We start from the raw sequence: 26,569 nt of genomic DNA on the forward strand, positions 1-26,569 counted from the left end.
GTCCAGAAGTTATTGAATCATGAGCTATTCCAAGGATTTTGTTTCTGTAAATACTCGGCGTGACCAACTGTTTAGCCATTTTGTTTCTTTTCCTATGTAATCTGAACAGAATATCTTTTTCAATAATGTATTCAACTTTTGATTTCGTCCCTTTGTTTGCGATATTGAAATATGATGTTAAAGTCGGGTCCTTTTTCTGTTCTTCAATGAACGTGTTCCTGTCAAATTGTGGTTCAAAGTAGTCATTGACTTCTGTTGTCTTCGTCATATTTCTTGTTTCTGCTAGACAAGCGGTTTCTTGAAATAATTACCATTCTTTCACATCTGTTGGGTTTTCTTTAAGACTTTTTAGATTGCCAACAATAACATAAGCGACGAGGTTGGGAAGTATACAGCATTCTACTATCCCTGTATAGTATGGGGTTTCTATGTACACTGTTTGAATCAGTTCCATTAGCTTTGCCTTCACAAAAAAATAGCGATTCTGACTTGTGAGTTTGTGTTAAAAGTGACATACCTTTCACGCAATACAGACTTATATTTTCTCCTGACATTACTTGTGTCTGATTATTTACACTGGTGTTTGGAGTAATGCATTTGCAGTTTATTTTGGATATCCCACGATTTTATAACATTTGGGTGCTGTGTGGCCTTTCATTCCACAATATTGACATTTAATTATAGGTTTTTTGGTTTTCTTATACTTGGTATTATTGTCAGTGCTATTTCTTGTTTTGTTTTGATAGGATCGGCTATGGTCTCTATTGAACTGTTTGTTCCATGGTTTGCTACTATGGTCATCTTGTTCCACTTGCGTGTTCCGAGTGATTGATCTGCTCATTCTATTTGAGTACTTAACTTGAGGTGTACATGGACTCTGAGCAGCGGCAGCGTAGTATGGTTCTTTCAATGTTCTGCCAAGGGTTGTCAAGGGATGTGCGCTGTTAAAGTTTTCTGCGTAGATTTTTTATTTGTCCAAGTTTTCTGGCTTTCTTTCTTTAAAGAATGCGACTAAATCTGGGTTGCAAGCTTGATAAATTCGATTCTTCAGCGTTAGATGATAAAGGCCTGCAAAGACGTCTGTCTTGTCTTACGTTTGCCAACTCGATTTAAAAATTGAATAATTCGGTTCACGAATGTATTAAAGTCTTCTCCACTTTCAGGTTTTGCAGTGTGAAACCTTTCCTGGTAACCATCTTCCGTTAATCAAATCTTTTTAGTAGAGCGTCTTTAATTTTGCCATAGTTATCTGCACCTTCAGTTGTTAAGGTATAAAAAACGTTCCAGTGGTTTTCCAGACAAGCAGTTAAGGCTGTGGCCCATTTGCTTTCCAGACAACCATAACCTTGAGCCTGAACTTCGAATTGGTGTAGGAAGGATTCTAGACAGTCTGAGCGTTCATCGTATGTAGGCATGCGCGGGATTTTCATGAGAAACTCCTCACCATTATTATGTTTTCTTTCATGACCGGTTTTTGTTTTTTCAATTCCAGCATCATTTGGGTCATTTTGGTTTCTTCTTCTGCTAGAGCTATCTGTCTTTTGAGTTCCCTTTCTTGGGCTCTTTCTTCTCATTCTTCTCTACGTATCCTTTCTTCATTTTCTTTTTCTTCTCTACGTATTCTTTCTTCATTTTCTTCTCTACGAATTTTGTCTTCATTTTCTTCTCTACGAATTCTTTCTTCTTTTTCTTCTTTTACTTGCTCTTCGCACCATGAAAATATTCTTTCCTGGGGTATTTCCAAGGCCTTTGCGAGACTTAAGTATCTTTTATATGCTTCCATGTTGCAATAAATTAGTTACGATATTATATATATATTGACAGGATACTGTTCCTGAATGTTTTATTTATTTACACTTACTGGAATGAAATGTTCTATTTTTAGAAATCTCTCTTTCTCTCTCTCTCTCTCTCTCTCTCTCTCTCTCTCTCTCTCACACACACACACACACACTCTCTCTCTCTCTCTCTCTCTCTCTCTCTCTCTCTCTCTCTCTATCTATCTCTCTCTTTTATTTCAACGTATTATGTTTGTTGAATTTGATGCCTTTTATCGTTATATTATCTTATAAAGCAATGTGTCAATACAATGCGGAGTTATTATGACTTGTGTCGATAACAACGTGTCAATCACGCGTACTCTAAACTATGTTACTACGAAAAGTTTAACACCAATGTGTGTAACTCGTCGTTAGTTTGTGTACAATTATTCGCAATGACGCTAATATACTAGAGTGTGACAACAATAATAGGATAGCAAAATAATCCCGATTTATCTATCACGAAATATAACGTGACGGCGAGTAGACTCCTTTTTTTTAAAGACTCACTTTTCAGAACATAATATATAAGTGGTTTTCGGTAACAGTAATATGTCAAAATGTATTTAAAACAAATCACTATGCAAAACAAATCACGATGTCTATAGTTACTATGTGATGCCCAACTCATGTAAAAGAGAATAATGAAGGATATATTTACCAACTCAATTCGTGGCTGGGACTTCTCTCTTTTTCAATGGTTGTCCAACAATTGTTAAAAGAAATAGAAGAGTGTTTAACAGTGATGTCTGAAATACAAAACAATGAAATATCGGTAAGTTTTACAATAGTTACAAAATGTGTTCACAACACTGAGTGATTGGATGATACGTGAATGAATCGTTATGGAATAATATTGAAAACAATTCATGAATGAGGCAAACAACAAAATGAAATGAGTGATATAATAACAAAAGTGGACAAGGGATGAATGAATGAATGAATAACTGAGTGAATAGATGAATGAATGAATGTATAAGTGTATGAATGAACGAATGAATGTAGGAATTACTGTCTGAATGATTGGATAAATGAGTGAATAAACGAATGAACGAATGAATGAACGAATGAATAATTTATAAATAGGCGAATGAACGGATGAATGAATGATTATATAAATGAATGAAGGAACGAATGAGTAAAATGCTATTCAATTTAAATGAAGGAATGAATGGATAAATTGCTATTCCATTTAAATGAAGAAGTTAATGGATAAATTGCTATTCCATTTAAATAAAGAAATGGAAAAAAATATTAAGGTAATCCTGTAAATAGGGAGTTCAATTATAATATGATCAAGTGGCGCAATTAAGAGTTTTACAACTTAAACTTTAAAGTTTGATTGAAATAGATATATGTAACTAAATAAATTCAATTCTTTATATGTGTCCCCTCCAAAATGTCATGGTCTAAAATGAGTATTGAGAGCTACTCGACTATGCATAAAATAAAGATGTGAAGAATAAGCCCCCAGAATTTACTAGTTACAGTACTTTAAAATGAAGAACAAATAACGATTTGTTTAAGATGAAATAACAAGAAAGATGACATTTAATTAAATGAGATGAATAATAATAAAAATAATATGTGCGGCTATGTGGTCTAGTGGTATGACACTCGCTTTCGGATCGGGAGGTCCTGGGTTCGAGCCTCGCGCTCGGCGCATAGTTGAGTCCTTGGAAAAGGCTCTTTACTCACATTCTCTCACCGTACTCAGGTGTAAAATGAGTACCTGACCGTTAACAGCGTTGTCTTTGTCCGAAAAATTGTAATATCGCCTAACAGGCGTCAAGTCCCGTCCTACATGTTAAATGTTGCTGTTGACCAGGGACACTTTGTAAAGCGCTTTGAGCACGTTTAGTGGATATTGCGCTATATAAATGCTCATTTTTTTTTTTTAAATGGTGATTACAGTTACAAATAGAAGTATGAAGATATTACGTATCTTATAACATAATGCGGGTAGACTTGTGGGATTCCACTTCCAGTTGAGAAGGGTTGTATTATTCCTCCGACGGGCTCAGGCTTGATCCTTTCTCGACAGTGACTGAACTGACAAAAGCAAAAGCTCCGGCGTCTTAATGGGTGGAAATCAAAATTAAGCACATATTATTATTCCACAAAAAAGTCCCGAAAGATAAAAAAATCTTCAAATATATATATATATATATATATATATATATATATATATATATATATATATATATATATATATATATATATATATATATTTATATATCGTGAGGAATGGAGTGGCTGGTCGTAGATTGTAGAGAGAAGTGAGTTCAGAAGATTAGACCTATCAGCTTTTATAATAAGTGGCTGCATGACAGAAGGTAGAACGAAAAGTATTCACTAATTTGAAATTAATTCAAGGGAAGGCTATTAAAGGAAAGATTATCTATTATTAGAAGGTAAAGTTTTTCTTAGCCTACCGAAATATGCTAACTGGAGTGAGATGAATTCAGTTCTTACGAAAATAAAACTTTAATAAAAATAAATTGAATAATCGTTACTGTGACATACGGTGAGAGAATGTTTGTCGATCCATGCCGCCTTAAATAAACAGCCAGCAACCACCCTGTGGAGATATAATATAATATAATATAATATAATATAATATAATATAATATAATATAATATAATATAATATAATATAATATACTTTATTCATCCAAAAATGGAAATTCATTTACCATGTTGCCATAAGCTACTACTGTTGTTAGATAAAAGATTAGATTATTTTTGGACTCAGAAATGATCGACAGATGAAGCCGGTATTTGGACTGTCGCCTAATTGGAACGTTCTGTCTGTCACCAAATTTTTTTCTATTTGTATAATTTTAACTTGTTAATCAGAATGTATGTCGGTTAATTGGAACGTTTTCAAGGCATGAGCAAACGTATTAATATTTTTTTTCTTGGATAAAATACTCGCAATATCCACCAGCCAAATTAAACATACCAACACACAAACCTGTGTGTTACCTTTAACAGTATAGTCTGACTGGTGTCATTTAGTGAAAACTAATCACTAACAGGCTGTTTAAAAATATAGCAGTACAAAAAGCTGAGTGACATCAACTTCGTTCCTTTTATACAAGGTAATAATTTAAACAAATAGAAAAAGAAATAGAAAGTCAAACGAATTGGCTGCAAGACATCTAGACATGTCAATACATTACTATGGAAAAATGAGCTTCTATATAGCGCAATATCCATTAAAAGTGCTCAAAGGGCTTTACAAAGGGTCCCTGTTAGGCGATATTACAATTTTTTTTTTCCAACAGATACAACTTGGTTAATGGCCAGGTACTCATTTTACACCTGAGTACGGTGAGAGAATGTGAGTATGAGCATTTTCCAAGGGCTCAACTATAAGCCGAGCGAGGCTCGAACCCAGGACCTTCTGATCATAAAGTGAAAGCGAATGCCATACCACAAGACCACATAGTCGCTCTGAGTGAGTTTGGTTGGGATGGGTCGGATTTAGTGACATTTATAGGAGGTACTAGGTGTCAGTACGTATCTGTTCGCAGTTCGTAGTCACGTGTCATCACAAGAGTAGATGCCTGTGGTATTGGAGCTGGGGTAACGTGGGGCATTTTTATGGTGCCTTTGAATAGTGTGTTTGTGTGTGTGCGCGCGCAGGTGTTTTCTTTGTAACTAACGATGAACACGGTGGACTTCTTTGTCAAATGGAATCAAAAACTGACCACAATTTCTCCCCTTTTTTCTTTTGTTTGTCTTATTGTCCTTTTCTGTCCTCTATGAAACAAGAGAGAGAGAGAGAGAGAGAGAGAGAGAGAGAGAGAGAGAGAGAGAGAGAGAGAGAGAGAGAGAGAGAGAAACAAAACCAAAAATATATTGAAATAATAATAAGAAGAAAATATTTGTTTAAAAAAATATCAGACCCATAATGCATAATGAACCAGGCCAGACACCCCAAAGAGCGGTATCGCTAATAAGGGTAGTAACGCAGGAAATAAAAGAAGAAGAACAAGGTATGTATCGGTTACCTCCCATGAACATCGGATTTCGCTTCTATAGATAGAATGCGCTTGGCCAAGGAGTTCACAACATTGCCATCCGGAAGTATGACGGACCAACACACAAACTATGTGTAACCATGAACTTTTATAGTCTGGTTAATACAGTTTAGTGAGAACAACTCACAAACGCGGATGGCAAAAACAATACCAAAGGCCTGAGTGACGTCATCTGCATACTATCTATTATTCGCTCCCCCCCTTCCCCCTTTTTTTGTTTGTTTTTGTATTGTTAAAAAGCCTGAATTTTTGCATTTAGCATAATTTGGTCAATTTTCCCATATTATCATAATTTTGACCCCAGAGCGCATTAAAATATGAGAAATCATGACTGGTTGGCATGGCTGGAACAACAAGATATGAAGTGAGTAGAAAAGTGCCAGAAGACAATAGAGAATAAAAAAATTTTTCGCGGCGGTGGTGGGGTTTGAACCTGCGACCTTATTGGTACGACAACTCCGCCTGGCAGGTGAGAGCGTGGCTCTACCGTGTGAGCTATCCACGAACACAAAATATTCGTTTCAAACCCAAAGTCATTTCTAGATCCCTCTCTCACCCACTTCTTGAGATCGCCGATTCGTTCGCCACCATCGCGAAGTAATTTTGACCAGCAGTTAAGCTTAATAGCCAATATTCTCATCACAAACATATAACATAGAAACGATTGAGACATTGAGTATGCTCCGGTGTATGGGTGAATTTTTAATTCAGAAAAGTGAGTGGAGCAGGCACTTATGTTGATAACAACAAGATATGAAGTGAGTAGAAAAGTGCCAGAAGACAATAGAGAATAAAAAATTTTTTCGCGGCGGTGGTGGGGTTTGAACCTGCGACCTTATTGGTACGACAACTCCGCCTGGCAGGTGAGAGCGTGGCTCTACCGTGTGAGCTATCCACGAACAAAATATTCGTTTTAAACCCAAAGTCATTTCTAGATCCCTCTCTCACCCACTTCTTGAGATCGCCGATTCGTTCGCCACCATCGCGAAGTAATTTTGACCAGCAGTTAAGCTTAATAGCCAATATTCTCATCACAAACATATAACATAGAAACGATTGAGACATTGAGTATGCTCCGGTGTATGGGTGAATTTTTAATTCAGAAAAGTGAGTGGAGCAGGCACTTATGTTGGTAACAACAAGATATGAAGTGAGTAGAAAAGTGCCAGAAGACAATAGAGAATAAAAATTTTTTTCGCGGCGGTGGTGGGGTTTGAACCTGCGACCTTATTGGTACGACAACTCCGCCTGGCAGGTGAGAGCGTGGCTCTACCGTGTGAGCTATCCACGAACAAAATATTCGTTTCAAACCCAAAGTCATTTCTAGATCCCTCTCTCACCCACTTCTTGAGATCGCCGATTCGTTCGCCACCATCGCGAAGTAATTTTGACCAGCAGTTAAGCTTAATAGCCAATATTCTCATCACAAACATATAACATAGAAACGATTGAGACATTGAGTATGCTCCGGTGTATGGGGTGAATTTTTAATTCAGAAAAGTGAGTGGAGCAGGCACTTATGTTGGTAACAACAAGATATGAAGTGAGTAGAAAAGTGCCAGAAGACAATAGAGAATAACAATTATTTTCGAGGCGGTGGTGGGGTTATAACTTTCGGGCCCAAAACATTCTTCAGCTAACAACAAATACAATAAAAACATAAATACATTACTTTAAAAAAACAAAAAAAAAAAACAACAAACAGCAAAAAAAAAAAAATAAAAAAATAAATTTAAAAAAAAAAAAGAAAAGAAACAACAAAAACAGATAAACATCAGATAAATATTTGACACGTTCTTTCTAAGTAATAATATCTTGGAATGCCGAGTCAGGAGATAGCGTGCAATGCTCCTCAGTGACCAAATGGGTGACCTGAGACATATTTTGGTCTAAGCATTGGCTCCTTGGGTAAGACACTTAAATAAACACAAAAAGCTGACTGCACTAGCATTGAAAACCAAATAAAAAGAAGATGGCGTGGACTGGGTCACGTGGCCAGAATGGGAAAAGGGTCACTTCCCAAGGCAGCACTGTACTGAAGCAGCCAGGCTTTTGTTGACCGAAATTTGCAGGTTTGTTACTGGACAGCAGATGGGTAGAGAAAGCGGGGGAGACCCAAAGAAACATGGCGGAGGACCATGGAAAAAGAAATAATGGAAGCAGGCCTTTTTTGAGTCACAACAAAAGCCGCCTACCGCGAAAAAAATAAAATAAAAAGAGAGAGATGACTGGTGGATGCCCTTTGTGCCTCAAGGCCCAAAGAGGATTACAAGTAATCAATCGACCCTCTGACATTGAAATGGATTAATTAAAGATAATATGATATTCATTACCTAGTCATGTGCAAGAAAGTTGAGAGAGACTGCGAGGATTTTGGGTGGATATGATTGTTTATTAGTAGTACCTACAACCAAAATCCAGAGGTGCCTAAGTGAGTCAATAAAATGAATAGTTAAATAAATGGAGTAAAAATTACTATTATAATAAAAGATAAACACAAAGTAAACGACGTTTCGGCATTTGGTGTTTACAAGAGTCATTTTTACTCCATTATTTTACAATACATATGATGATTTTCACACCGTTGGATTGTTTATTCAATTAGATTAATATGAAAAATTTTAAAAAAGAAAAGAAAAAACAATTTTTTTTCCGACTGGGGATTGGCTAAAAATAGTAAATCAGTCATGTGACCAGCGGGGATGTTCAAAATTATGAACTTCGTTGACCTGGGGTTCAGGGGTCAGTGGTCAAAGAACATAAACACCAGGGTTGCCAGTTTGGCATTTTAAATGCCAGATTCCAAAAATCTGGCATTTTTGAAAACCGTTTGGCATTAGAAAAATCATTTGGCATTTGGCATTTTCATTTGGCATTTTCTTTTCTTGTATATTATACTTCAAATGACACCTTTTCTTAATTATTTCTAAACGCGTAAAAACAAACATCTTCACATTTCTTTTTCATTCTTAAAATCCAACCGTGGTGTAGTGGTTTAGCACTCCACTTAGTAGTCAGTAGGTAAATAATTACCCCAACAGGAAATTTAGTATAATTCAAAAAAAAAAAAAAATATAAGAAAAAGAAAAGAAAACACGCAAGCCACCAGGATATGATAGTAAATTGTCTATCAAAAGTGAGTAGTTTTCTTAGTGGGGGTGGGAGTCAACAGACTTTGGCATCTTTTTGAGTGTTTTGGCATTTTTTGAGTCTTACCCTGGCATTTTGTTGAAAAATAATCTGGCAACCCTGATAAACACCCCACAAATTTTGAACAAAACTCAAGAAGAATAGTTAGAGCAACCCAAGAGTGGCTGAGATAGCTTGTCAGAAAATAGACCGAAGTTGAGGAACTCAGAACTGTCACTGGTAATAGGTAAGTTATTGAGTTATTGGTAAAAAGAGTGAAGTTGAAGTCGGCTATTTCGTTGACAGTTATACAAAGGACAGGGGTCAAGCTACTGCATTATTTCAATAGGACAAACCACAGGACACTTTTCATCAAATTTTGAAGGGTTTGAGCTACAATGACAATGCGTTTTTCTTTTCAAATTGAAGTGAAGATTATAATCTAGAGTTGGCTTTTGCTTGTACAAGTTTGTACTTTGCTTTTATTATATTATAATGATATATAATATATATACATTTTCATTTATTGAATATAAATAACATCCTGAATCCAAAATAAAATCTGTGCAGTTATAGATAAGTTTCAGGATGTCACGAGTTCTTATATAAGTTATATTTGCCATGACGAGTTTTTCATACGAGGTCAACGCAACCTTGGGGGTCAAGATCGTGAATTGTTTTTCTTCCCCCCCCCCCCCCCCTCCCCACCTAATTCACACGTCAAGGAAAAAATGGAACTTATATGTCTACTTATTATTTAATCTGATGTTGATGGTCAATGTTTTATTTATTCTATAATATATCTCCAATAATATATGTTCAGTTTAACAATGAGATACAAGGATAATAAATCTATATTGTGCTCTTATCAAAGAGATGAGATAGAGGTTCTGATAACTTAGTTGGGCTAGCACTTGCTTCAGATGGAAAGAGACTGAGATTGATCCTGGGTGGATTCGAGTTTGTTTTTTTTTGTTTTTCTACCCCTCCCTCCACCTCCACTCATGAGTGATTGAGTTGCTGGGTCTCATTAGATATTATTGAAATTACTTTGTGAGACTAGCATCCTATCCAAAGGGTAGCAAGAAATTGACATTGCCCGTTTAATAATTTATTTTTGATTTCACACAGGATCTTTCTCAGTCTCTTTGCATGTGAAGCAAATGCTCTGCTCTACCAACTGAGCTATAGGGATTCCCCTGCCCCCCTTCCGCTGGATATGAACCGTATGAGTCAATTTTAAATATATATATATATATCCATGGAGAGAGATAATTCATGCAGTATCCGAAGCCTGGACCAGGCATGGAACCTAGAAGAAGATATATATATCAGTCCCTAAAGTGTACAAATAAAAAACAAAACAATCTGTCCCCAGGCAACTTGTCTGGATAATTGAGACATCCGGATTGTGGAGTTATGGATTAGAGAGAGATGCGACTATATAAAGATTCTTTTTTTTTTTTTTTTTTGTCATGGACCCTTTGAAAAGCGCTTAGAGCGGGATTAGTTGATATTGAGCTATATAAAAGCTTAAGTTTTTTTTAAAACATGATATTACAATTAACAATATCGATTGCCATTATTTTTCATAATGCATAGATATTTATACAGTGTGTTTGATAAAGAAAAGTGTAGGATTACAAAATGTAATGACTTGGCGACATACTATTCCAAAATTGTTTAAAACATACCAAAAGGTTGGACAATCCTCTTGTTTTGTTTGATTTTAATTTTTCATTGATATTATTTCATTTTAACAATTCACAACAGCTCAGTACTGCTTTTTCTAATTACGCCATTTGGATGCAAATTTGAGAAATTTTGAATGTTGATAATATAAATGATCTGAATAAAAAAGCTGTACCTTGAGTGTTTGGGTCGTTTCTTGAAAACAGTAACTGAAATAGACTGGTGTGTTAAATAGAATAAAACTTAATTTTTATAATTTGATACTTTTTTTTGTTTCAATTGAAAAACGATGTCAATTTATAATCCAACACATTCTCTTGTAAACACTGTGTATATTGACTGTTTAAAAAAATCATATATTTGTGGTTTAACTAGCAAGAATCAATTTATAAAATACATATATACGTTTTGTTTCGATGTTGTTTTTTCTTTAAATTAAAAAAGACATATTCGTCGGGGATCCTAAATACATGCTTTACTTGTTTTTTTTTTCCAGACACTTCCATCCAGTTGACAATGGACTGGTTGTTGGGTACTTCGTTGGTCATAATGATGACCATTGGTTTGTACAGCTGCAACCAGATGGATCCTCATGTCTTTCCTCCTACAGGCCCTTTCTTTGAAGGATGGTGAGGAAATCCCTCTCATACACACCCCACCTCTCTCTCTCTCTCTCTCTCTCTCTCTCTCTCTCTCTCTCTCTCTCTCTCTCTCTCTCTCTCTCTCTCTCTCTCTCTCTCTCTCTCTCTCTCTCTCTCTCTCTCTCTCTCTCTATCTTTTTTTTCTGTCACCTCCCTTTTGTCTTTCCCTCTCCCCTATTATTCTCCTTATCTGTCCATCGAAGGATTATTAACCCCAAATTTGCTCAGTTTGGACAACGTGGGTGATTGCCATTGACATCGGACATCTTGTTTGATGGATTATCTATATTCCATCATGGAATGGCTAGGCGACGGTATCTAATGATGCCTTAGCAGAAGGGTGTGACTTTTCTTTTTCTTATACTTCATTCCAACTTTTAATACAAGATTGACACATTGGGTCACATTTATGGAATGTGATAAATTAATTGACAATGAAAATGAGGTAATGAAAATGTTGCTGCTTGAAGCTTGAAGAAATAAATAACAGTTGGAAATTGAAGGAAGCTTCAATTTAATAAATCAGGCCTGTAAATCTTCCGTCTATTGTCGGATTTCCGACAGCACGATTTTGCTCTTAAGTGCTAATATTTAAAAAAAAAAAATAATAGTAAAAATAAAATTCGTAACGTCAAAGAACAGAACCAATAAAAAATAAAATAAAAGACTTTTATTTCATTCCTTATTCCGTTTCAAATGCCGACTTTAAAAAAAAAAATTCGTTTGTCGCATCAAAGACATAACAAAACTTGCCGTCTATTAGTTAGATATAATATTATCATGCCACCTACATGCTCCGCTTCACGTGGATGTATTCACTGCCTGGCTACTGTGCCACAGCCAGCGAGAGAGAGGTCGCGAAGTTCGCGCGAGTCGTCTTCACACACACACACACAACTAGTCAGTAAATAACGCATGCACAGAAGTGTGTCGAACCGGACTGGAAGGTTTCTCTCTATTTTGCTACCGACACACATGCATATCTCCGGTTCTTATTTCTCAGTCTCTATATTTCTTTGGTTCTGTCCGGATGTTAGACGGAAAAAAATAATGCGAAATAATTATTTTTCTTTGAAATATATATTCTTCTTCGAAAGCTCTCACACGACTGCACCACCTCCTCTTCTTCTTCTTTCTTCTTCTTCTTCTTCTTCTTCTTCTTCTTCTTCTTCTTCTTCTTCTTCTTCTTCTTCTTCTTCTTCTTCTTCTTCTTCTTCTCTTCTTCTTCTTCTTCTTCTTCTTCTTCTTCTTCTTCTTCTTCTTCTTCTTCTTCTTCTTCTATAAGAATTAATCCAAATAAACGAAAGAATCAGCGTAATTATTTAACACAAACAGGAGCGAAGATAGGCAGCTTCCTGTGTCATCAAGCACAAGATACACATCATTCAAAAGGGTAGGAATTGTTCTCTTTCTTTCATTTTACTAACTCAGACCTGGGCCCTCAAATAATTGGGATTTTTTTATGGTACCATAAAATAAGGATCTCGTTATAAATGAGTAGGGGAACGTGACATGATTTGACTAGTCAATTGACATGTCAAATCTGTGTTGTGTCCATATTTTTGTCCTGTTGTGTATATTTTTGCGTGTTCAAAAAGTTCCGACAATTTTTTCACCAACCATTTACAGGCCTGATAAATGAAGACAGATAATGCGTTAGTCATTCTCACATCTCTCATTCGTCTGTAATGTTTCATTTATCATGTTTTGTTATTAAAGGGAGGAAACCTGAAACATCCATGATATCTGTTTTTGTTAATTAAATTGAACCTTCCATTCAATTTCCTGTCGCTAATTATGAAAATACTAGAAAATTGGAATTTTTATATAATTTTCTTTTTCACTAGGTACATGCGTATCATGGACCAACATGCAGGGGTGTCGGTTGGCTTTTTATTCAGTCGTGTCCTGGTAAACAAGAACGACCAGCAACACCCAGAACATCCGTGTATACGACCATCGTTATCCCCGTCGACAATGAAATGTCCTGAGGATTTCTTGAAAGTGAAAGCAGAACCTCATCTGTCCTCTGAATATTCACCCAGCGACTACAATGTATCCTCTAGTATTCCTTACCACACCAATGCCATCATACTCATCAACAAGAACACAAAGTCAAAACTAGCCCTTGAAATCAAATATTTTCCAGTTGAGGAATACAGGATAACTCAAAACGGCCGCCCAGTTACTAAAAACCCCGATGATGCCACTCCGCCTCACTTTGAAGCTAGAATTGGACAGAATATTAGCTTTATTGTGAGACCAAATGGAACAAAGTTTATCGTCAGTCTTGGAAATACGATTCTAAGAGGAGAGACTGACTCTCCTGTGCCTTGGGGCCCGCACGGAGAGGGGCCAGAGAGTTGGATTGACAAACTTCCTCTTCCTTTACACTGGTTTGTTTATAGTCTGAGGTCAAATGTCATTCACTATGATGTCAGGAATGAAGCCCAAGGAATAAAGATAAGCGGCGGCTCCAAAAGACAGAAACCAGTTATTGCTCACATGGAGAAGAATTGGGGTGCCTCATTTCCCAAGGCGTGGATTTGGGCTCAAGGTGTTGATTCTAGAACCAATACTTCATTTGCCATCTCCTCTGGGCTGCTTACTGAGCTAGGTATTGATATTCGAGCTCAGTTGTCAAATTATAGGAATCCAAATAAGGGAATTAACTGTAAATTTAATCCAACGAACAGTGTCCATTCTCTTGAGCATGATGGATGTACTGGAAAAGTACGCTTCCATGTAACAGGTCTCATGTGCGAGGTCATATTTTACATGTACACCAGGCCAGAATATTTAAGCGATTGTCTGACTACTCCCCATGTGTATGGATATGCCCCAGGGTGTGTGGAAAGTTACAATGCAATGGCCAATGTGACTGTCTATGAAAGACATGGCCTGCACATGAAATATGCCGACTCTTATCTGTTTACAATGGCAGCTCTGGAGTTTGGTGGCCAATACATGTGTCATGGGAAATGCCCAAAGTAACTACAACAAATCTTTTTGGCCCACCCAGTGCTGCCAGCCTTTTGCCAAAAAGGTGTATCTGTACTTTGTTTTTTTTTAGCAAATTGTTTGCTTTACCTTTTGCTCGATTGTACCCTACTGTTTCAAATACTCCCCTCCCCCCCTCCCCATCAATATTTTTCCAGAATTTTTGTGCAACCCCCCCCCCCCCCCCCCCTACCCCACAAGTTTTCCTATTTAAACTATATAACGAATTTTCACCACATTGTTGGTCAGAAATTTTTAACCAGATGAGATAAAGCAATCATTTACTCACTCTGGTAAATGTCTTGGAATGAGATTACTTAGTTTTGTCCTGATCCTGGCCGGAGTCATTGACTGGGAGAGAAACAGTCGAATGTATAGTTATATTCTTGAGAAATATTTTTTTTCCTTTTAAATCATCTCTCTGTTATGTACTGTTACATTTTTTGTTTGTTTTAGATATTTATTTGTTTGTAAACATTTGAGTGTATTCCTCTTAGTGGGGATCTGTATTTGTGTCTAGATGAGACTTCTAGGTGATCTCAAACTAAGTACTTTGATGGTGTGCTCTAGAAATCTACATCTTTCCCTGTGTGAATCATCTCCGATTTGTCTTACTTTTTCTCGTGTGCTTTCAATTGTAAACCTTTAACTTTTTTTGACTATCCCGTTTTCTTTCTTTTTACTCGGGCTGAAATGACCTAAATACAGAGTTATAGTTGCTCACCGAACGGACACCGAACGAACGACTTACCGATCACGTGATCAGTTTTTTCTCGCGTCCTCTCGTCTAATCTCTTCACTCCGGAATAGAAAGAGGAGGCGGAGCTAATATGATATAACGCAATGAAAGTTCTGTCCGATGACGGGTGGGGGGATATCACCTCTCCAAAACTTACCTTATTATATGAGATCTTGAGATTCTTATCCAATCATCGATTGCTCGTTTGACAGTTCGCTTGTGAACAGTTAGGAGACCATCTCTTGATTTATGGGCAGGCGGCTTTGCGTAAAGGCGGTGAGTGTTGTATACATCAAAGAGTACCGCTGACCGATGGGTAAATAGTGATTGTGTAACCCAAAAGCCCTGCCGACTCGACTGCAAGGTCTTGTATGTAATAACTGCGTCACCATATCAACGCTCAGGAATTAATTAGTGAGGACTCTCAGTATATATATATTTAAAAAATAAACAACGCTTTTGAATCACACGAGCTACATCAGTGTGCTCGTCGCATTGAGAATTGAAAAATGAGATATAAATCAAGAAAACCGACCGGAAAATAAAGAAACTATCATTAAATTTAAAAAATTGAGCAATATTTTTTTCAAAATCAATCTACTAGAAAATTTTTTTTATTTCTAAACCTATTTTTGTGAAACAAAGATAAATGTTCTCCTTTTTGCAAGCTGTTCAACAATGTGGTTTTCAAATTTATCGTATACGTAATCATTTGGAATCTCCCGAGAAAGGTATTTTTGTGTAATCTCTTTCACACACACGCGCGCGCGCACACACACACACACAAACATATACAAACAATACACAAACAATACACATCCCTATATTATTAATGTTAATATATACATCCCATGCTGATTGTCACTACCCCCCCCCCCCCCCCCCCCCCCCAACCATTTCCACCATCCAAGTACCAGCGGCCTTTTCTCTTTAATTTCGTATCATGGTCTACCCGAAGCCCAACACCTCGATCGTTTGTGGGTCAACCCCCTCCCCCCTCCCCCCACCTTCGCCCGTAATCAATTTATAATTTTCTCTCTGTATAGAGCGCCACGTGCACAATTATATACTATTGAATGACACTGACCTTGCCCCTCCCCTAACACAAGCCAACAGCAACCCAAGCTATCCTCTATCACGTGACCTTAGATCCGATGCTGCATACCGCTTGAGAGTCTTCACTATCCAGATCTCGTTCATGGTCACGTGAGAAGGCTATATCCGTTCGGGTTCGGCGTCTCGTTCGACCCGATTTCGTTAAAAGCCTAATGTGTCACAAGTGCCGTAAAACTCATAAAAACAAACAAAACAAACATTTAGGTCGTGATAAACATGGCTTAGAGTTCTGGTTTCAAGCAACTTTTTTTCTGATTTTGTTATTCAAAAGATTTATTTTGAAAAAAACCACACACACACACACACACACACACACACACACACACACACACACACACACACACACACACAAAACTGGTACTTTTAAAACAAAGTTAATTGGAATATCCTAGTCATGGAAAAAGAGATTTTTAAAAAGTACAGTGAAAATTTGATATAACAGTTATATAACAACTGGATCGAGACAAATCTTTTCCAAGCCTTTTACGCTAGCATTGAACCTGTCATAATTGTATGCTGTTTTTTTTTCCAACATAGAATCGAGATTTATTTATTATTTATTATTTTCATCTTAATGCGCCATTTTATTGTATTCATTACATTTTGGGTCCGATTAAGACATGCTGACTTCCTCCATACTGAATAGAAATGAGATTTATTTATTATTATTTTTTATTATCTTAATGCCCTTTTAATTTATTTATTACATTTTGGAGCTGATTCGGACACATAGATTTTTTTCCTCCATCCTGAATAAAAATGAGATTCATTTATTTATTTAACTTCATCCAGTTTTCCTCCATACTGAATAGAAATAAGATTTATTTATTATTATTTTTTTATCTTAATGCCCTTTTATTGTATTTATTACATCTTGGAGCTGATTCAGTCTCATAGACTTCCTCCAGTTTTCCTCCATGCTGAATAGAAATGAGATTTATTTATTTATTTATTGTTTTTCATCTTAATGCCATTTTATTGGATATTTATCACATTTTAGAGCTAATTCCTGACCTCCCATAGTGGGCAGGGGGGTACATACTGTGTCTTCTATACCCTTATATCTGTTTTCCAACATGTTTTCTGTCTTTGTCTTGGAATGAGATTACTTGGTTTTGTCCTGGGCCTGGCCCGAGTCCTGGCTGGGAGGGAAACAGTCAAATGCATAGTTATTGTTTTGAGAGATGATATTTTTTTCCTTGTAAATCATCTCTCTGTTATGTATTATTATATTTATTTTGAATGTATAATGTAAGCATCTGAGTGTATTCCTCCTTGTTGGATTTTGTGCTTGTGTCCGGATGAGACTTATAGGTGATCTCAAGCTAAGTACATTGATGGTATGCTCTTGGAATCTACATCTGATCCCTATTTGTTCCCAATTCCCCTTTGTCTTACTCTCTCTTGGGTGCTTTTATTGTAATTCTATAACTTTTTACTATCCCATTTTCTTCCTTTTTACTGGCGCTGATATAACCTAAATATGTTGCAAGCGCCGTAAAACCCTTAAAAACAAACAAACAAAACAAACAAACAAGTCTCATAGACTTCCTCCAGTTTTCCTCTATGCTGAATAGAAATGAGATTTATTTATTATTTATTTTTTCATTTTAATGCCATTTTATTGGATATTTATCACATTTTAGAGCTAATTCCTGACCTCCCATAGTGGGCAGGGGGTACACACTGTGTCTTCTATCTCCTTATATCTGTTTTCCAACATGCTTTCTGTCTTTGTCTTGGAATGAGATTACTTGGTTTTGTCCTGGCCCTGGCCGGGGTCCTAGCTGGGAGGGATACAGTCAAATGCATAGTTATTGTTTTGGGAGATGATATTTTTTTCCTTGTAAATCATCTCTCTGTTATGTATTATTATATTTGTTATTTTGAATGCATAATGCAAGCATTTGAGTGTATTCCTCTTTGTTGGATTTTGTGCTTGTGTCCGGATAAGTGATCTCAAACTAAGTACATTGGTGGTATACTCTTGGAATCTACATCTAATCCCTATTTGTTCCTAGTTCCCCTTTGTCTTACTTTTTCTTGGGTGCTTTAATTGTAATTCCAGAACTTTTTACTGTCCCATTTTCTTCCTTTTTACTGGCTCTGATATAAACTAAATGCGTTGAAAGCGCCGTAAAACCCTTAAAAACATAAAAACAAACAAACCTATTTGTTCCCAGTTCCCCTATATCTCACTTTTTCTTGGGTGCTTTAATTGTATTTCTAGAACTTTTTATTATCCCATTATCCATCTTATTACTGGCGCTGATATAACCCAAATGTGTTGCAAGCGCTGTAAAACCTTTAAAAACAAACAAAACCAAACAAGAGCTGATTCGGTCACATAGATTTCCTCCATCCTGAATAAAAATGAGGTTTATTTACTTATTTATTTAACTAGTTAACTTCTTACAGTTTTCCTCCATACTGAATAGAAATGAGATTTTATTTATTATTATTTTTTTTTCAATTTAATCATTAATGCCCTTTTATTGTATTTATTACATCTTGGAGCTGATTCAGTCTCATAGACTTCCTCCAGTTTTCCTCCATGCTGAATAGAAATAAGATTTATTTATATATCCTTTTTTTTCATCTTCATTTTATTGTATTTATTACATTTTTGATCCGATTCAGATATACATTTTCATTCTTCTTTACAAAGTCTTGCTATGCAAAATGTTCAATGCAAGAATTCCCAAATTTGTAAACATACGGGTGAATCTTTGATAGTGGGATTCTTTGCATATGCCGGGATGGGAATTTTAGGTAATGTCAAAAAAAGCACATTGATAGATTGCTCGTACCATAGTGGGCAGGGAGGTACATACCATGTCTTCTATCCCCTTATATCTGTTTTCCAACATGCTTTCTGTCTTTGTATTGGAATGAGATTACTTGGTTTTGTCCTTGCCCTGGCCGGAGTCCTAGCTGCGAGGGAAACAGTCAAATTTTTTTCCTTGTAAATCATCTCTCTGTTATATATTATTATATTTGTTATTTTGAATGTATAATGTAAGCATCTCTTGTGTTCGGATGAGACTTATAGGTGATCTCCATCTAAGTACATTGGTGGCATGGTATGCTCTTGGAATCTACATCTGATCCCTATTTGTTCCCAGTTCCCTTATGTCGTACTTTTTCTTGGGTGCCTGGGTGGGGATCCTGACCTCCCATAGTGGGCAGGGAGGTACATGCTGTGTCTTCTATCCCCCATATCCGTTTCCCAATTGTTTCCTGTCATTGTCTTGGAATGAGATTCCTTAGTTTTGTCTTGATTCTTACCGGAGCTCCTTGGCTGGGAGGGAAACAGTCGAATGTATAGTTATAGTTTTGGGAGATGATATTTTTTTCCTTGTAAATCATCTCTCTGTTATGCATTGTATTATGTTGAGTTTACATATTATATTATATGATTGGTAAACATTTGAGTGTATTCCTCTTAGTTGGGACCTGTGCTTGTGTCTGGATGAGACTTTTAGGTGATCTCAAACTAAGTACATTGGTGGTATGCTCTTGGAATCTACATCTGATCACTATTTGTTCCCAGTTCCCCTATGTCTTCCTTTTTCTTGGGTGCTTTAATTGTAATTCTATAACTTTTTACTATCCCATTTTCTTCCTTTTTACTGGCACTGATATAACCTAAATGTGTTGCAAGCGCCGTAAAACCCTTAAAAACAAACAAACAAAACCGGATAAGCATATTTTATGTTATGCAAATTGTGTTAAAGTGATGCTAAGCTGCTAGAAGCTGTGGACTCAGGAATATTTAAATTTTGTTTGGTATTTTGTACTTTTTCGAGGCTGTTATATAGTCATTTTTGTTCATTGCAAATTATATTATCTACAATAATATACCAATACCATTATGATATGATCTGTTACCTATGTGCCAAACTTACATGTATACAAAAAAAAATATGGCATGCAACTTGTTAAATCATTCCAAACGAAATTATGCCTCTGTCTTTCTGATTTAATAAAAACAAACACGAATAATGTATTATGAAATCTCAAAAAGCCGTCTGGACTTGCGTTCAACAAGTTCTTCTTCTTCTTTCAGCTTTTCCCGCATTTTGCAGGATTGCTATAATGAATGCCACATCTCCATGCAGGTTCATAGCATCATCATCCTCTTGGCCCAACTGGGTGGGGATCCTGACCTCCCATAGCGGGCAGGGAGGTACGTTCTGTGTCTTCTATCCCCTTATATCTTATCCAACAAGCTTTCTGTCTTTGTCTTGGAATGAGATTACTTGTTTTTTTCCGGGCCCTCGTCGGAGTCCAGGCTGAGAGGGAAACAGTCAAATGCATAGTTATTGTTTTGGGAGATGATATTTTTTTTCCTTGTAAATCATCTCTGTTATGTATTATTATATTTGTTATTTTAAATTTATAATGTAAGGATTTGAGTGTATTCCTCTTTGTTGGATTTTGTGCTTGTGTCCGGATGAGACATAGGTGATCTCAAACTAAGTACATTGGTGGTATGCTCTTGGAATCTACATCTGATCCCTATTTGTTCTCATTCCCCTTTGTCTTACTTTCTCTTGGGTGCTTTAATTGTAATTCTAGAACATTTTACTATCCCATTTTCTTCCTTTTTACTGGCGCTGATATAGCCTAAATGTGTTGCAAGCGCCGTAAAACCCTTCAAAACAAAACATAACCTCTTTGCCCAGTTCTTTCATATCGTCCTTTACCCGTCTGCAACACGCTTAGCAGGCAGACGTTTTGTTTGTGTTCTTCGATTTTTGGATTTTTAAAAGATCAATTATCTTTTTCTAAAACAGAATTTTATATAATTTTACTCGTGACAATATTGTCTTTACTGTGATATTAGTTTATAGAAACCGTATAACCTCTGGGGACATACAAAAAAGTTCAAAGAAACCTTATAACCTCTGGGGACATACACAAAAGTTCAAAGAAACCTTATATCCTCTGGGGACATACACAAACATTCAAAGAAACCTTACAACCTCTGGGGACATACACACAAGTTCAAAGAAACCTTATAACCTCTGGGGACATACACAAACATTCCAAGAAACCTTACAACCTCTGGGGACATACACAAAAGTTCAAAGAAACCTTATATTCTCTGGGGACATACACAAAAGTTCAAAGAAACCTTATAGCCTCTGGGGACATACACAAAAGTTCAAAGAAACCTTATAACCTCTGAGAACATACACAAAAGTTCAAAGAAACCTTATAACCTCCGGGGACATACACACAAGTTTATAGAAACTGTATAACTTCTGGGGACATACACAAAAGTTCAAAGAAACCTTACAACCTCTGGGGACATACACAAAAGTTTATAGAAACTGTATAACTTCTGGGGACATACACAAAAGTTTATAGAAACTGTATAACTTCTGGGGACATACACACACACGTTTTTAGAAATCGTATAACTTCTGGGGACTGGGTGGGGATCCTGACCTCCCATAGCCGGCAGGGAGGTACATACTGTGTCTTCTATCCCCTTATATCTGTTTTCCAACATGCTTTCTGTCTTTGTCTCGGAATGAGATTACTTGGTTTTGTCCTGGCACTGGCCGGAATCCTAGCTGGGAGGGAAACAGTCAAATGCATAGTTATTGTTTTGGGAGATGATATTTTTTTCCTTGTAAATCATCTCTCTGTTATGTATTATGATTTTTATTTTGAATGTATAATGTAAGCATTTGAGTGTGTTCCTCTTTGTTGGATTTTGTGCTTGTGTCTAGATGAGACTTGTAGGTGATTTCAAACTAAGTGCATTGGTGGTATGCTCTTGGAATCTACATCAATCTGATCCCTATTTGTTCCCAGCTCCCTATGTCTTACTTTTACTTGGGTGCTTTAATTGTAATTCTAGAACTTTTTACTATACCATTTTCTACCTTTTTACTGGCGCTGATATGACCTTAATGTGTTGCAAGCGCCGTAAAACCCTGAAAAACAAAACAAACAACTTCTGGGGACATACACAAAAGTTCAAAGAAATCGTATTCAATAATAATAATGGAAAAATTTGGGACATTCGAATGTTGGAAGAAACTACTCGAATGTATAATAATTTGGATTATCAGACTTGTCAATAAGCACATTTTATGTTATGCAAATTGTGTGAAAGTAATGCTAAGCTGCTCGAAACTGTCGACTCAGGAATATACCAAATTTGTTTGATATTTTGTCCTTTCTCAAGGCTGTTATATAGTCATTATGCGGGTGGTTGGATGGGAGCATCACCCTTGAATCATATACCTATGATGTTCGCATGGGTGTACGATCCGATAGTGATGTCGTTTCTTCTTCTCTTTACTAGCCTATCCTGCTTCTTTGGTTTGTGATTGTATTTTTGACAGGGGATATTTTTTTTCCTGTAAATCCTCTGCCTGTTTGTTCTTGGTTATTTATAATTTAGCTTATGATATCTTTAGGTTATGATTTTGATTGACATTTGTACTATTTTTGTTAGATTGCTTGTTTTTTTGTTTCAGCGGTCTCTCATATAACCTCAATTGTGTTGGAAGAGACCTAAAGCAACAAACAAACAAACAAAATAGTCATTATTTTGGGTGGGGATCCGGACCTCCCATAGTGGGCAGGGAGGTACATGCTGTGTCTTCTATCCCCCCATACCCGTTTCCCAATTGTTTCCTGTCATTGTCTTGGAATGAGATTACTTAGTTTTGTCCTGATCCTTGCCGGAGCTCCTTGGCTGGGAGGGAAACAGTCGAATGTATAGTTATAGTTTTGGGAGATGATATTTTTTCCTTGTAAATCATCTCTCTGTTATGCATTGTATTATGTTGAGTTTACATATTATATTAAATGATTGGTAAACATTTGAGTGTATTCCTCTTAGATGTGACCTGTGCTTGTGTCTGGATGAGACTTTTAGGTGATCTCAAACTCAGTGCATTGGTGGTCTGCTCTTGGAATCTACATCTGATCCCTATTTGTTCCCAGTTCCCCTATGTCTTACTTTTTCTTGGGTGCTTTTATTGTAATTCTATAACTTTTTACTATCCCATTTTCTTCCTTTTTACTGGCGCTGATATAACCTAAATGTGTTGCAAGCGCCGTAAAACCTTTAAAAACAAAAAAACAAAAAACATAGTCATTATTGTTCATTGCAAATTATGTTATCTATAATAATATACCATTATGATATGATATGTTACTTATGTGCCAAACTTACATGTATACAAAAAGAAATATGGCATGCAACTTGTTAAATCATTACAAACGAAATTATGTCTCTGTCTTTCTGATTCAATAAAAACAAACACGAATAATGTATTATGAAATCTCAAAAAGCCGTCTGGACTTCAGATTTATAAAAAAAAAATATTTCAGGGTCGTTCAACAAGTTCTTCTTCTTCTTTCAGCTTATCCCGCATTTTGCAGGATTGCCATAATGAATGCCATATCTCCATGCAGGTTCATAGCATCATCATCCTCTTGGCCCAGTTCTTTCATATCGTCATTTACCCGCCTGTAACTCGCCTGGCAGGCAGATGTTTCCGTTTGTGTTCTTCGATTTTGGGATTTTAAAAAGATCAATTATCTTCTTCTTAAACAGAATTTTATATCATTTTACTCGTGACAATATTGTCTTTACTGTGGTATAACATTTATCAAATTTCATCAACAATTTCGTGGTTTTATTAAAATTTTACAATGTATTTTAATTTTTCTACACGTGTCCACCGTGCATATTTGTTTACACATCCACTTTTAACATTCTATTTCTATTTTTAATTTTCATACTTGACGACTTCTCGTCATATAATTTTACAACCAAGTCATCAAACAGTCGTCAGCGAGGAGGGGTAAGAAAACAAAAACCGTTAACTGTTGTGTTTGGACATAGACCCCGCCCTCCTCAACAGATGGTTATAACTCTCAGTACCTAGGAACAACGGACGGGGAGGTGGACTTATTGTATTTTACAAAAAGGAAATGAACGACCGCATTGTTATTAAAAGTAATATCGTCAATTTCCTTTATTAGATAGAAACATTTAAGGATGGGCATCGATTTAGGAAAGCAAATACTTCACACTCAGTGTATTTATAGAGCACCAAATAGGGGTGATAAACTTAGAGTGCCGATCGAGGACCTCCGAGATGAGACTAACGTAGTATTGTCTAATCTGTCCACAAATAGAGGAAATGCGATTGTTGTTAGTGATATTAATATTCCTTCTAACGTGAACACAAGAAACACAAGAACATTCAAAGACATGATTTATCAACATTCATTAATTCAATTACTATCATCCACAACTCATGACAAGGGGAATATCATCGACTGGGTTGTCATCAAAGAATCCAATAAAGAACTCTACAACACAACAATAACTGACGTCACTTACACAGTTCACAAATTGGTAGAAATAAATATCAATAATGAAAAAATACAGAATATGAGGAAAAAAGTAACGAGATTTGAGAAATATTGACCTAAGTGAATTTAGAAAGAACTTGAAAGCTGATCTTCATGACCTCAACAACAACACAGCAGGCGTCACAATAGACAATTGGAACGCGTGTGTCCGCAACACTCTCGAAAAAACGCGCACCTTTAAAAACCAGAGAAATTCGTCATTGTCGTTTCGCTCCCTGTTATACAGAGGATGTTGGCCAAGCCAAGAGGTTCGTGAGAAAAACGGAACGTTTATGGAAGAAGACCCACCGACAAGATCACTGGAACCGTTTTAGATCAGCCACTTCTAAATGGAAAATATATAACCATAGCAAAAATTATAGCAGCTAAGCAGGCCCATTATGACAAGTTTAAAAATACTAAATCGTTAAAACTGCTGTTCTCAACATGTGATGAAATTCTATGAAAATCAGCATCATCACCCCTCCCCTTCTTTGTACAATAATGCCAAGTTACCTGAAATGTTCGCTTTATTTTTTTACTCAGAAAATTGACACAACTTGAAACGACTTAAACAGTTTTGAGCTTTATACAGATAAACAGTCTTTTGATGGCAACACTTTAAATTCTTTTCGACAAGTCTCAGAAATTGTTTTATACAGAATCTAATTATGAAGGCCCCAAATAAATCAAGTGAGCTAGATCCCCTTTCAACAACGCTTTTAAATTCTTGCATTGACGAGCTTATTCCATCAAAAACTGAAATAATTAATCAGTCTCTGCAAACTGGTATCGTCCCCTCTTGTTTTAGAGAGCTCTGATTACCCCACTATTAAAGAAATCCTCTTTCGACCAAAAAGATTTTATAAACTACAGACCCGTTTCAAACCTTCCCTTTATTAAAAAAAAATCCTGGAAAAAGCAGTTCTTCTCTTCACCAATTAAATTTACATTTAAAATTGCATGATCTATATGAGCCATTTCTGGGTGGGGTTCCTGGCCTCCCACAGCGGGCAGGGAGGCACTTAACGTGTCTTCTATCCCCTTATATCTGTTTTCCAACATGCTTTCTGTCTTTGTCTTGGAATGAGATTACTTGGTCTTGTCCTGGCCCTGGCCGGAGTCCTGGCTGGGAAGGAAACAGTCAAATGCATAGTTATTGTTTTGGGAGATGATATTTTTTTCCTTGTAAATCATCTCTCTGTTATGTATTATTATATTTGTTATTTTGAATGTATAATGTAAGCATTTGAGTGTGTTCCTCTTTGTTGGATAATGTGCTTGTGTCCGGATGAGACTTATATGTGATCTCAAACTTGGTGGTATGCTCTTGGAATTTACATCTGATCCATATTTGTTCCCAGTTCCCCTTTGTCTTACTTTCTTTTGGGTGCTTTAATTGTAATTCTAGAACTTTTTACTTTCCCATTTTCTTCCTTTTTACTGGCGCTGATATAACCTAAATGCGTTGCAAGCGCCGTAAAACCCCTAAAAACATTTTAAAAAAAACAAAAGCATGTATGTCTCCCATCTGATCACCTCCGAGGGGAGGTAGATCCTGGTTTTATTGGCCATCAATAACTCATAATGACCAAAGTCCTGAAAGCGACTAAGCTCATCGCTGGGATTCCGGCTTTTATCGATAATATGATATGATATTTGACTAGCTTTGTTGTTGTTGTTGTTGGTGTTGATGATAATGCTGATGTTGTTGTTGTTTTTGTTGTTGTTGTTGTTATTTTAGTTGTTATTGTGTCGCTGTTTTGTAGCAGTTATTGTTGTCGTCGTCGTTGTAGTAGTTGTTGTGGTTGTTATTATTATTATTGTTGTTGTAGCAAACGCAGCATGGGTGGGGATCCTGACCTCCCATAGTGGGCAGGGAGGTACATGCTGTGTCTTCTATCCCCCCATACCGTTTTCCAATTGTTTCCTGTCATTGTCTTGGAGTGAGATTACTTGGTTTTGTCCTGACCCTGGGCGGAGTTCCTT

General features: G+C 36.5%; 1 protein-coding gene across 1 annotated transcript; it reads left to right on the forward strand.

The window, feature by feature from the left end:
* Positions 1 to 9,155: 9,155 nt before the first annotated feature.
* On the forward strand, positions 9,156 to 16,028 carry LOC144957323 (uncharacterized). The gene is made up of 3 exons (XM_078888463.1): positions 9,156 to 9,245; positions 11,187 to 11,319; positions 13,179 to 16,028. The coding sequence occupies exons 2-3, from the start codon at positions 11,207 to 11,209 to the stop codon at positions 14,323 to 14,325; spliced, it is 1,260 nt and encodes a 419-aa protein (XP_078744589.1). The 5' UTR covers positions 9,156 to 9,245; positions 11,187 to 11,206; the 3' UTR covers positions 14,326 to 16,028.
* The last annotated feature ends 10,541 nt before the right edge of the window (positions 16,029 to 26,569 follow it).

This window comes from Berghia stephanieae, chromosome 11 (assembly GCF_034508935.2).
Source record: "Berghia stephanieae isolate SIO BIC M18660-M18661 chromosome 11, UCSD_Bste_1.3, whole genome shotgun sequence".
In the NCBI taxonomy this organism is placed as follows: domain Eukaryota; kingdom Metazoa; phylum Mollusca; class Gastropoda; order Nudibranchia; family Aeolidiidae; genus Berghia; species Berghia stephanieae.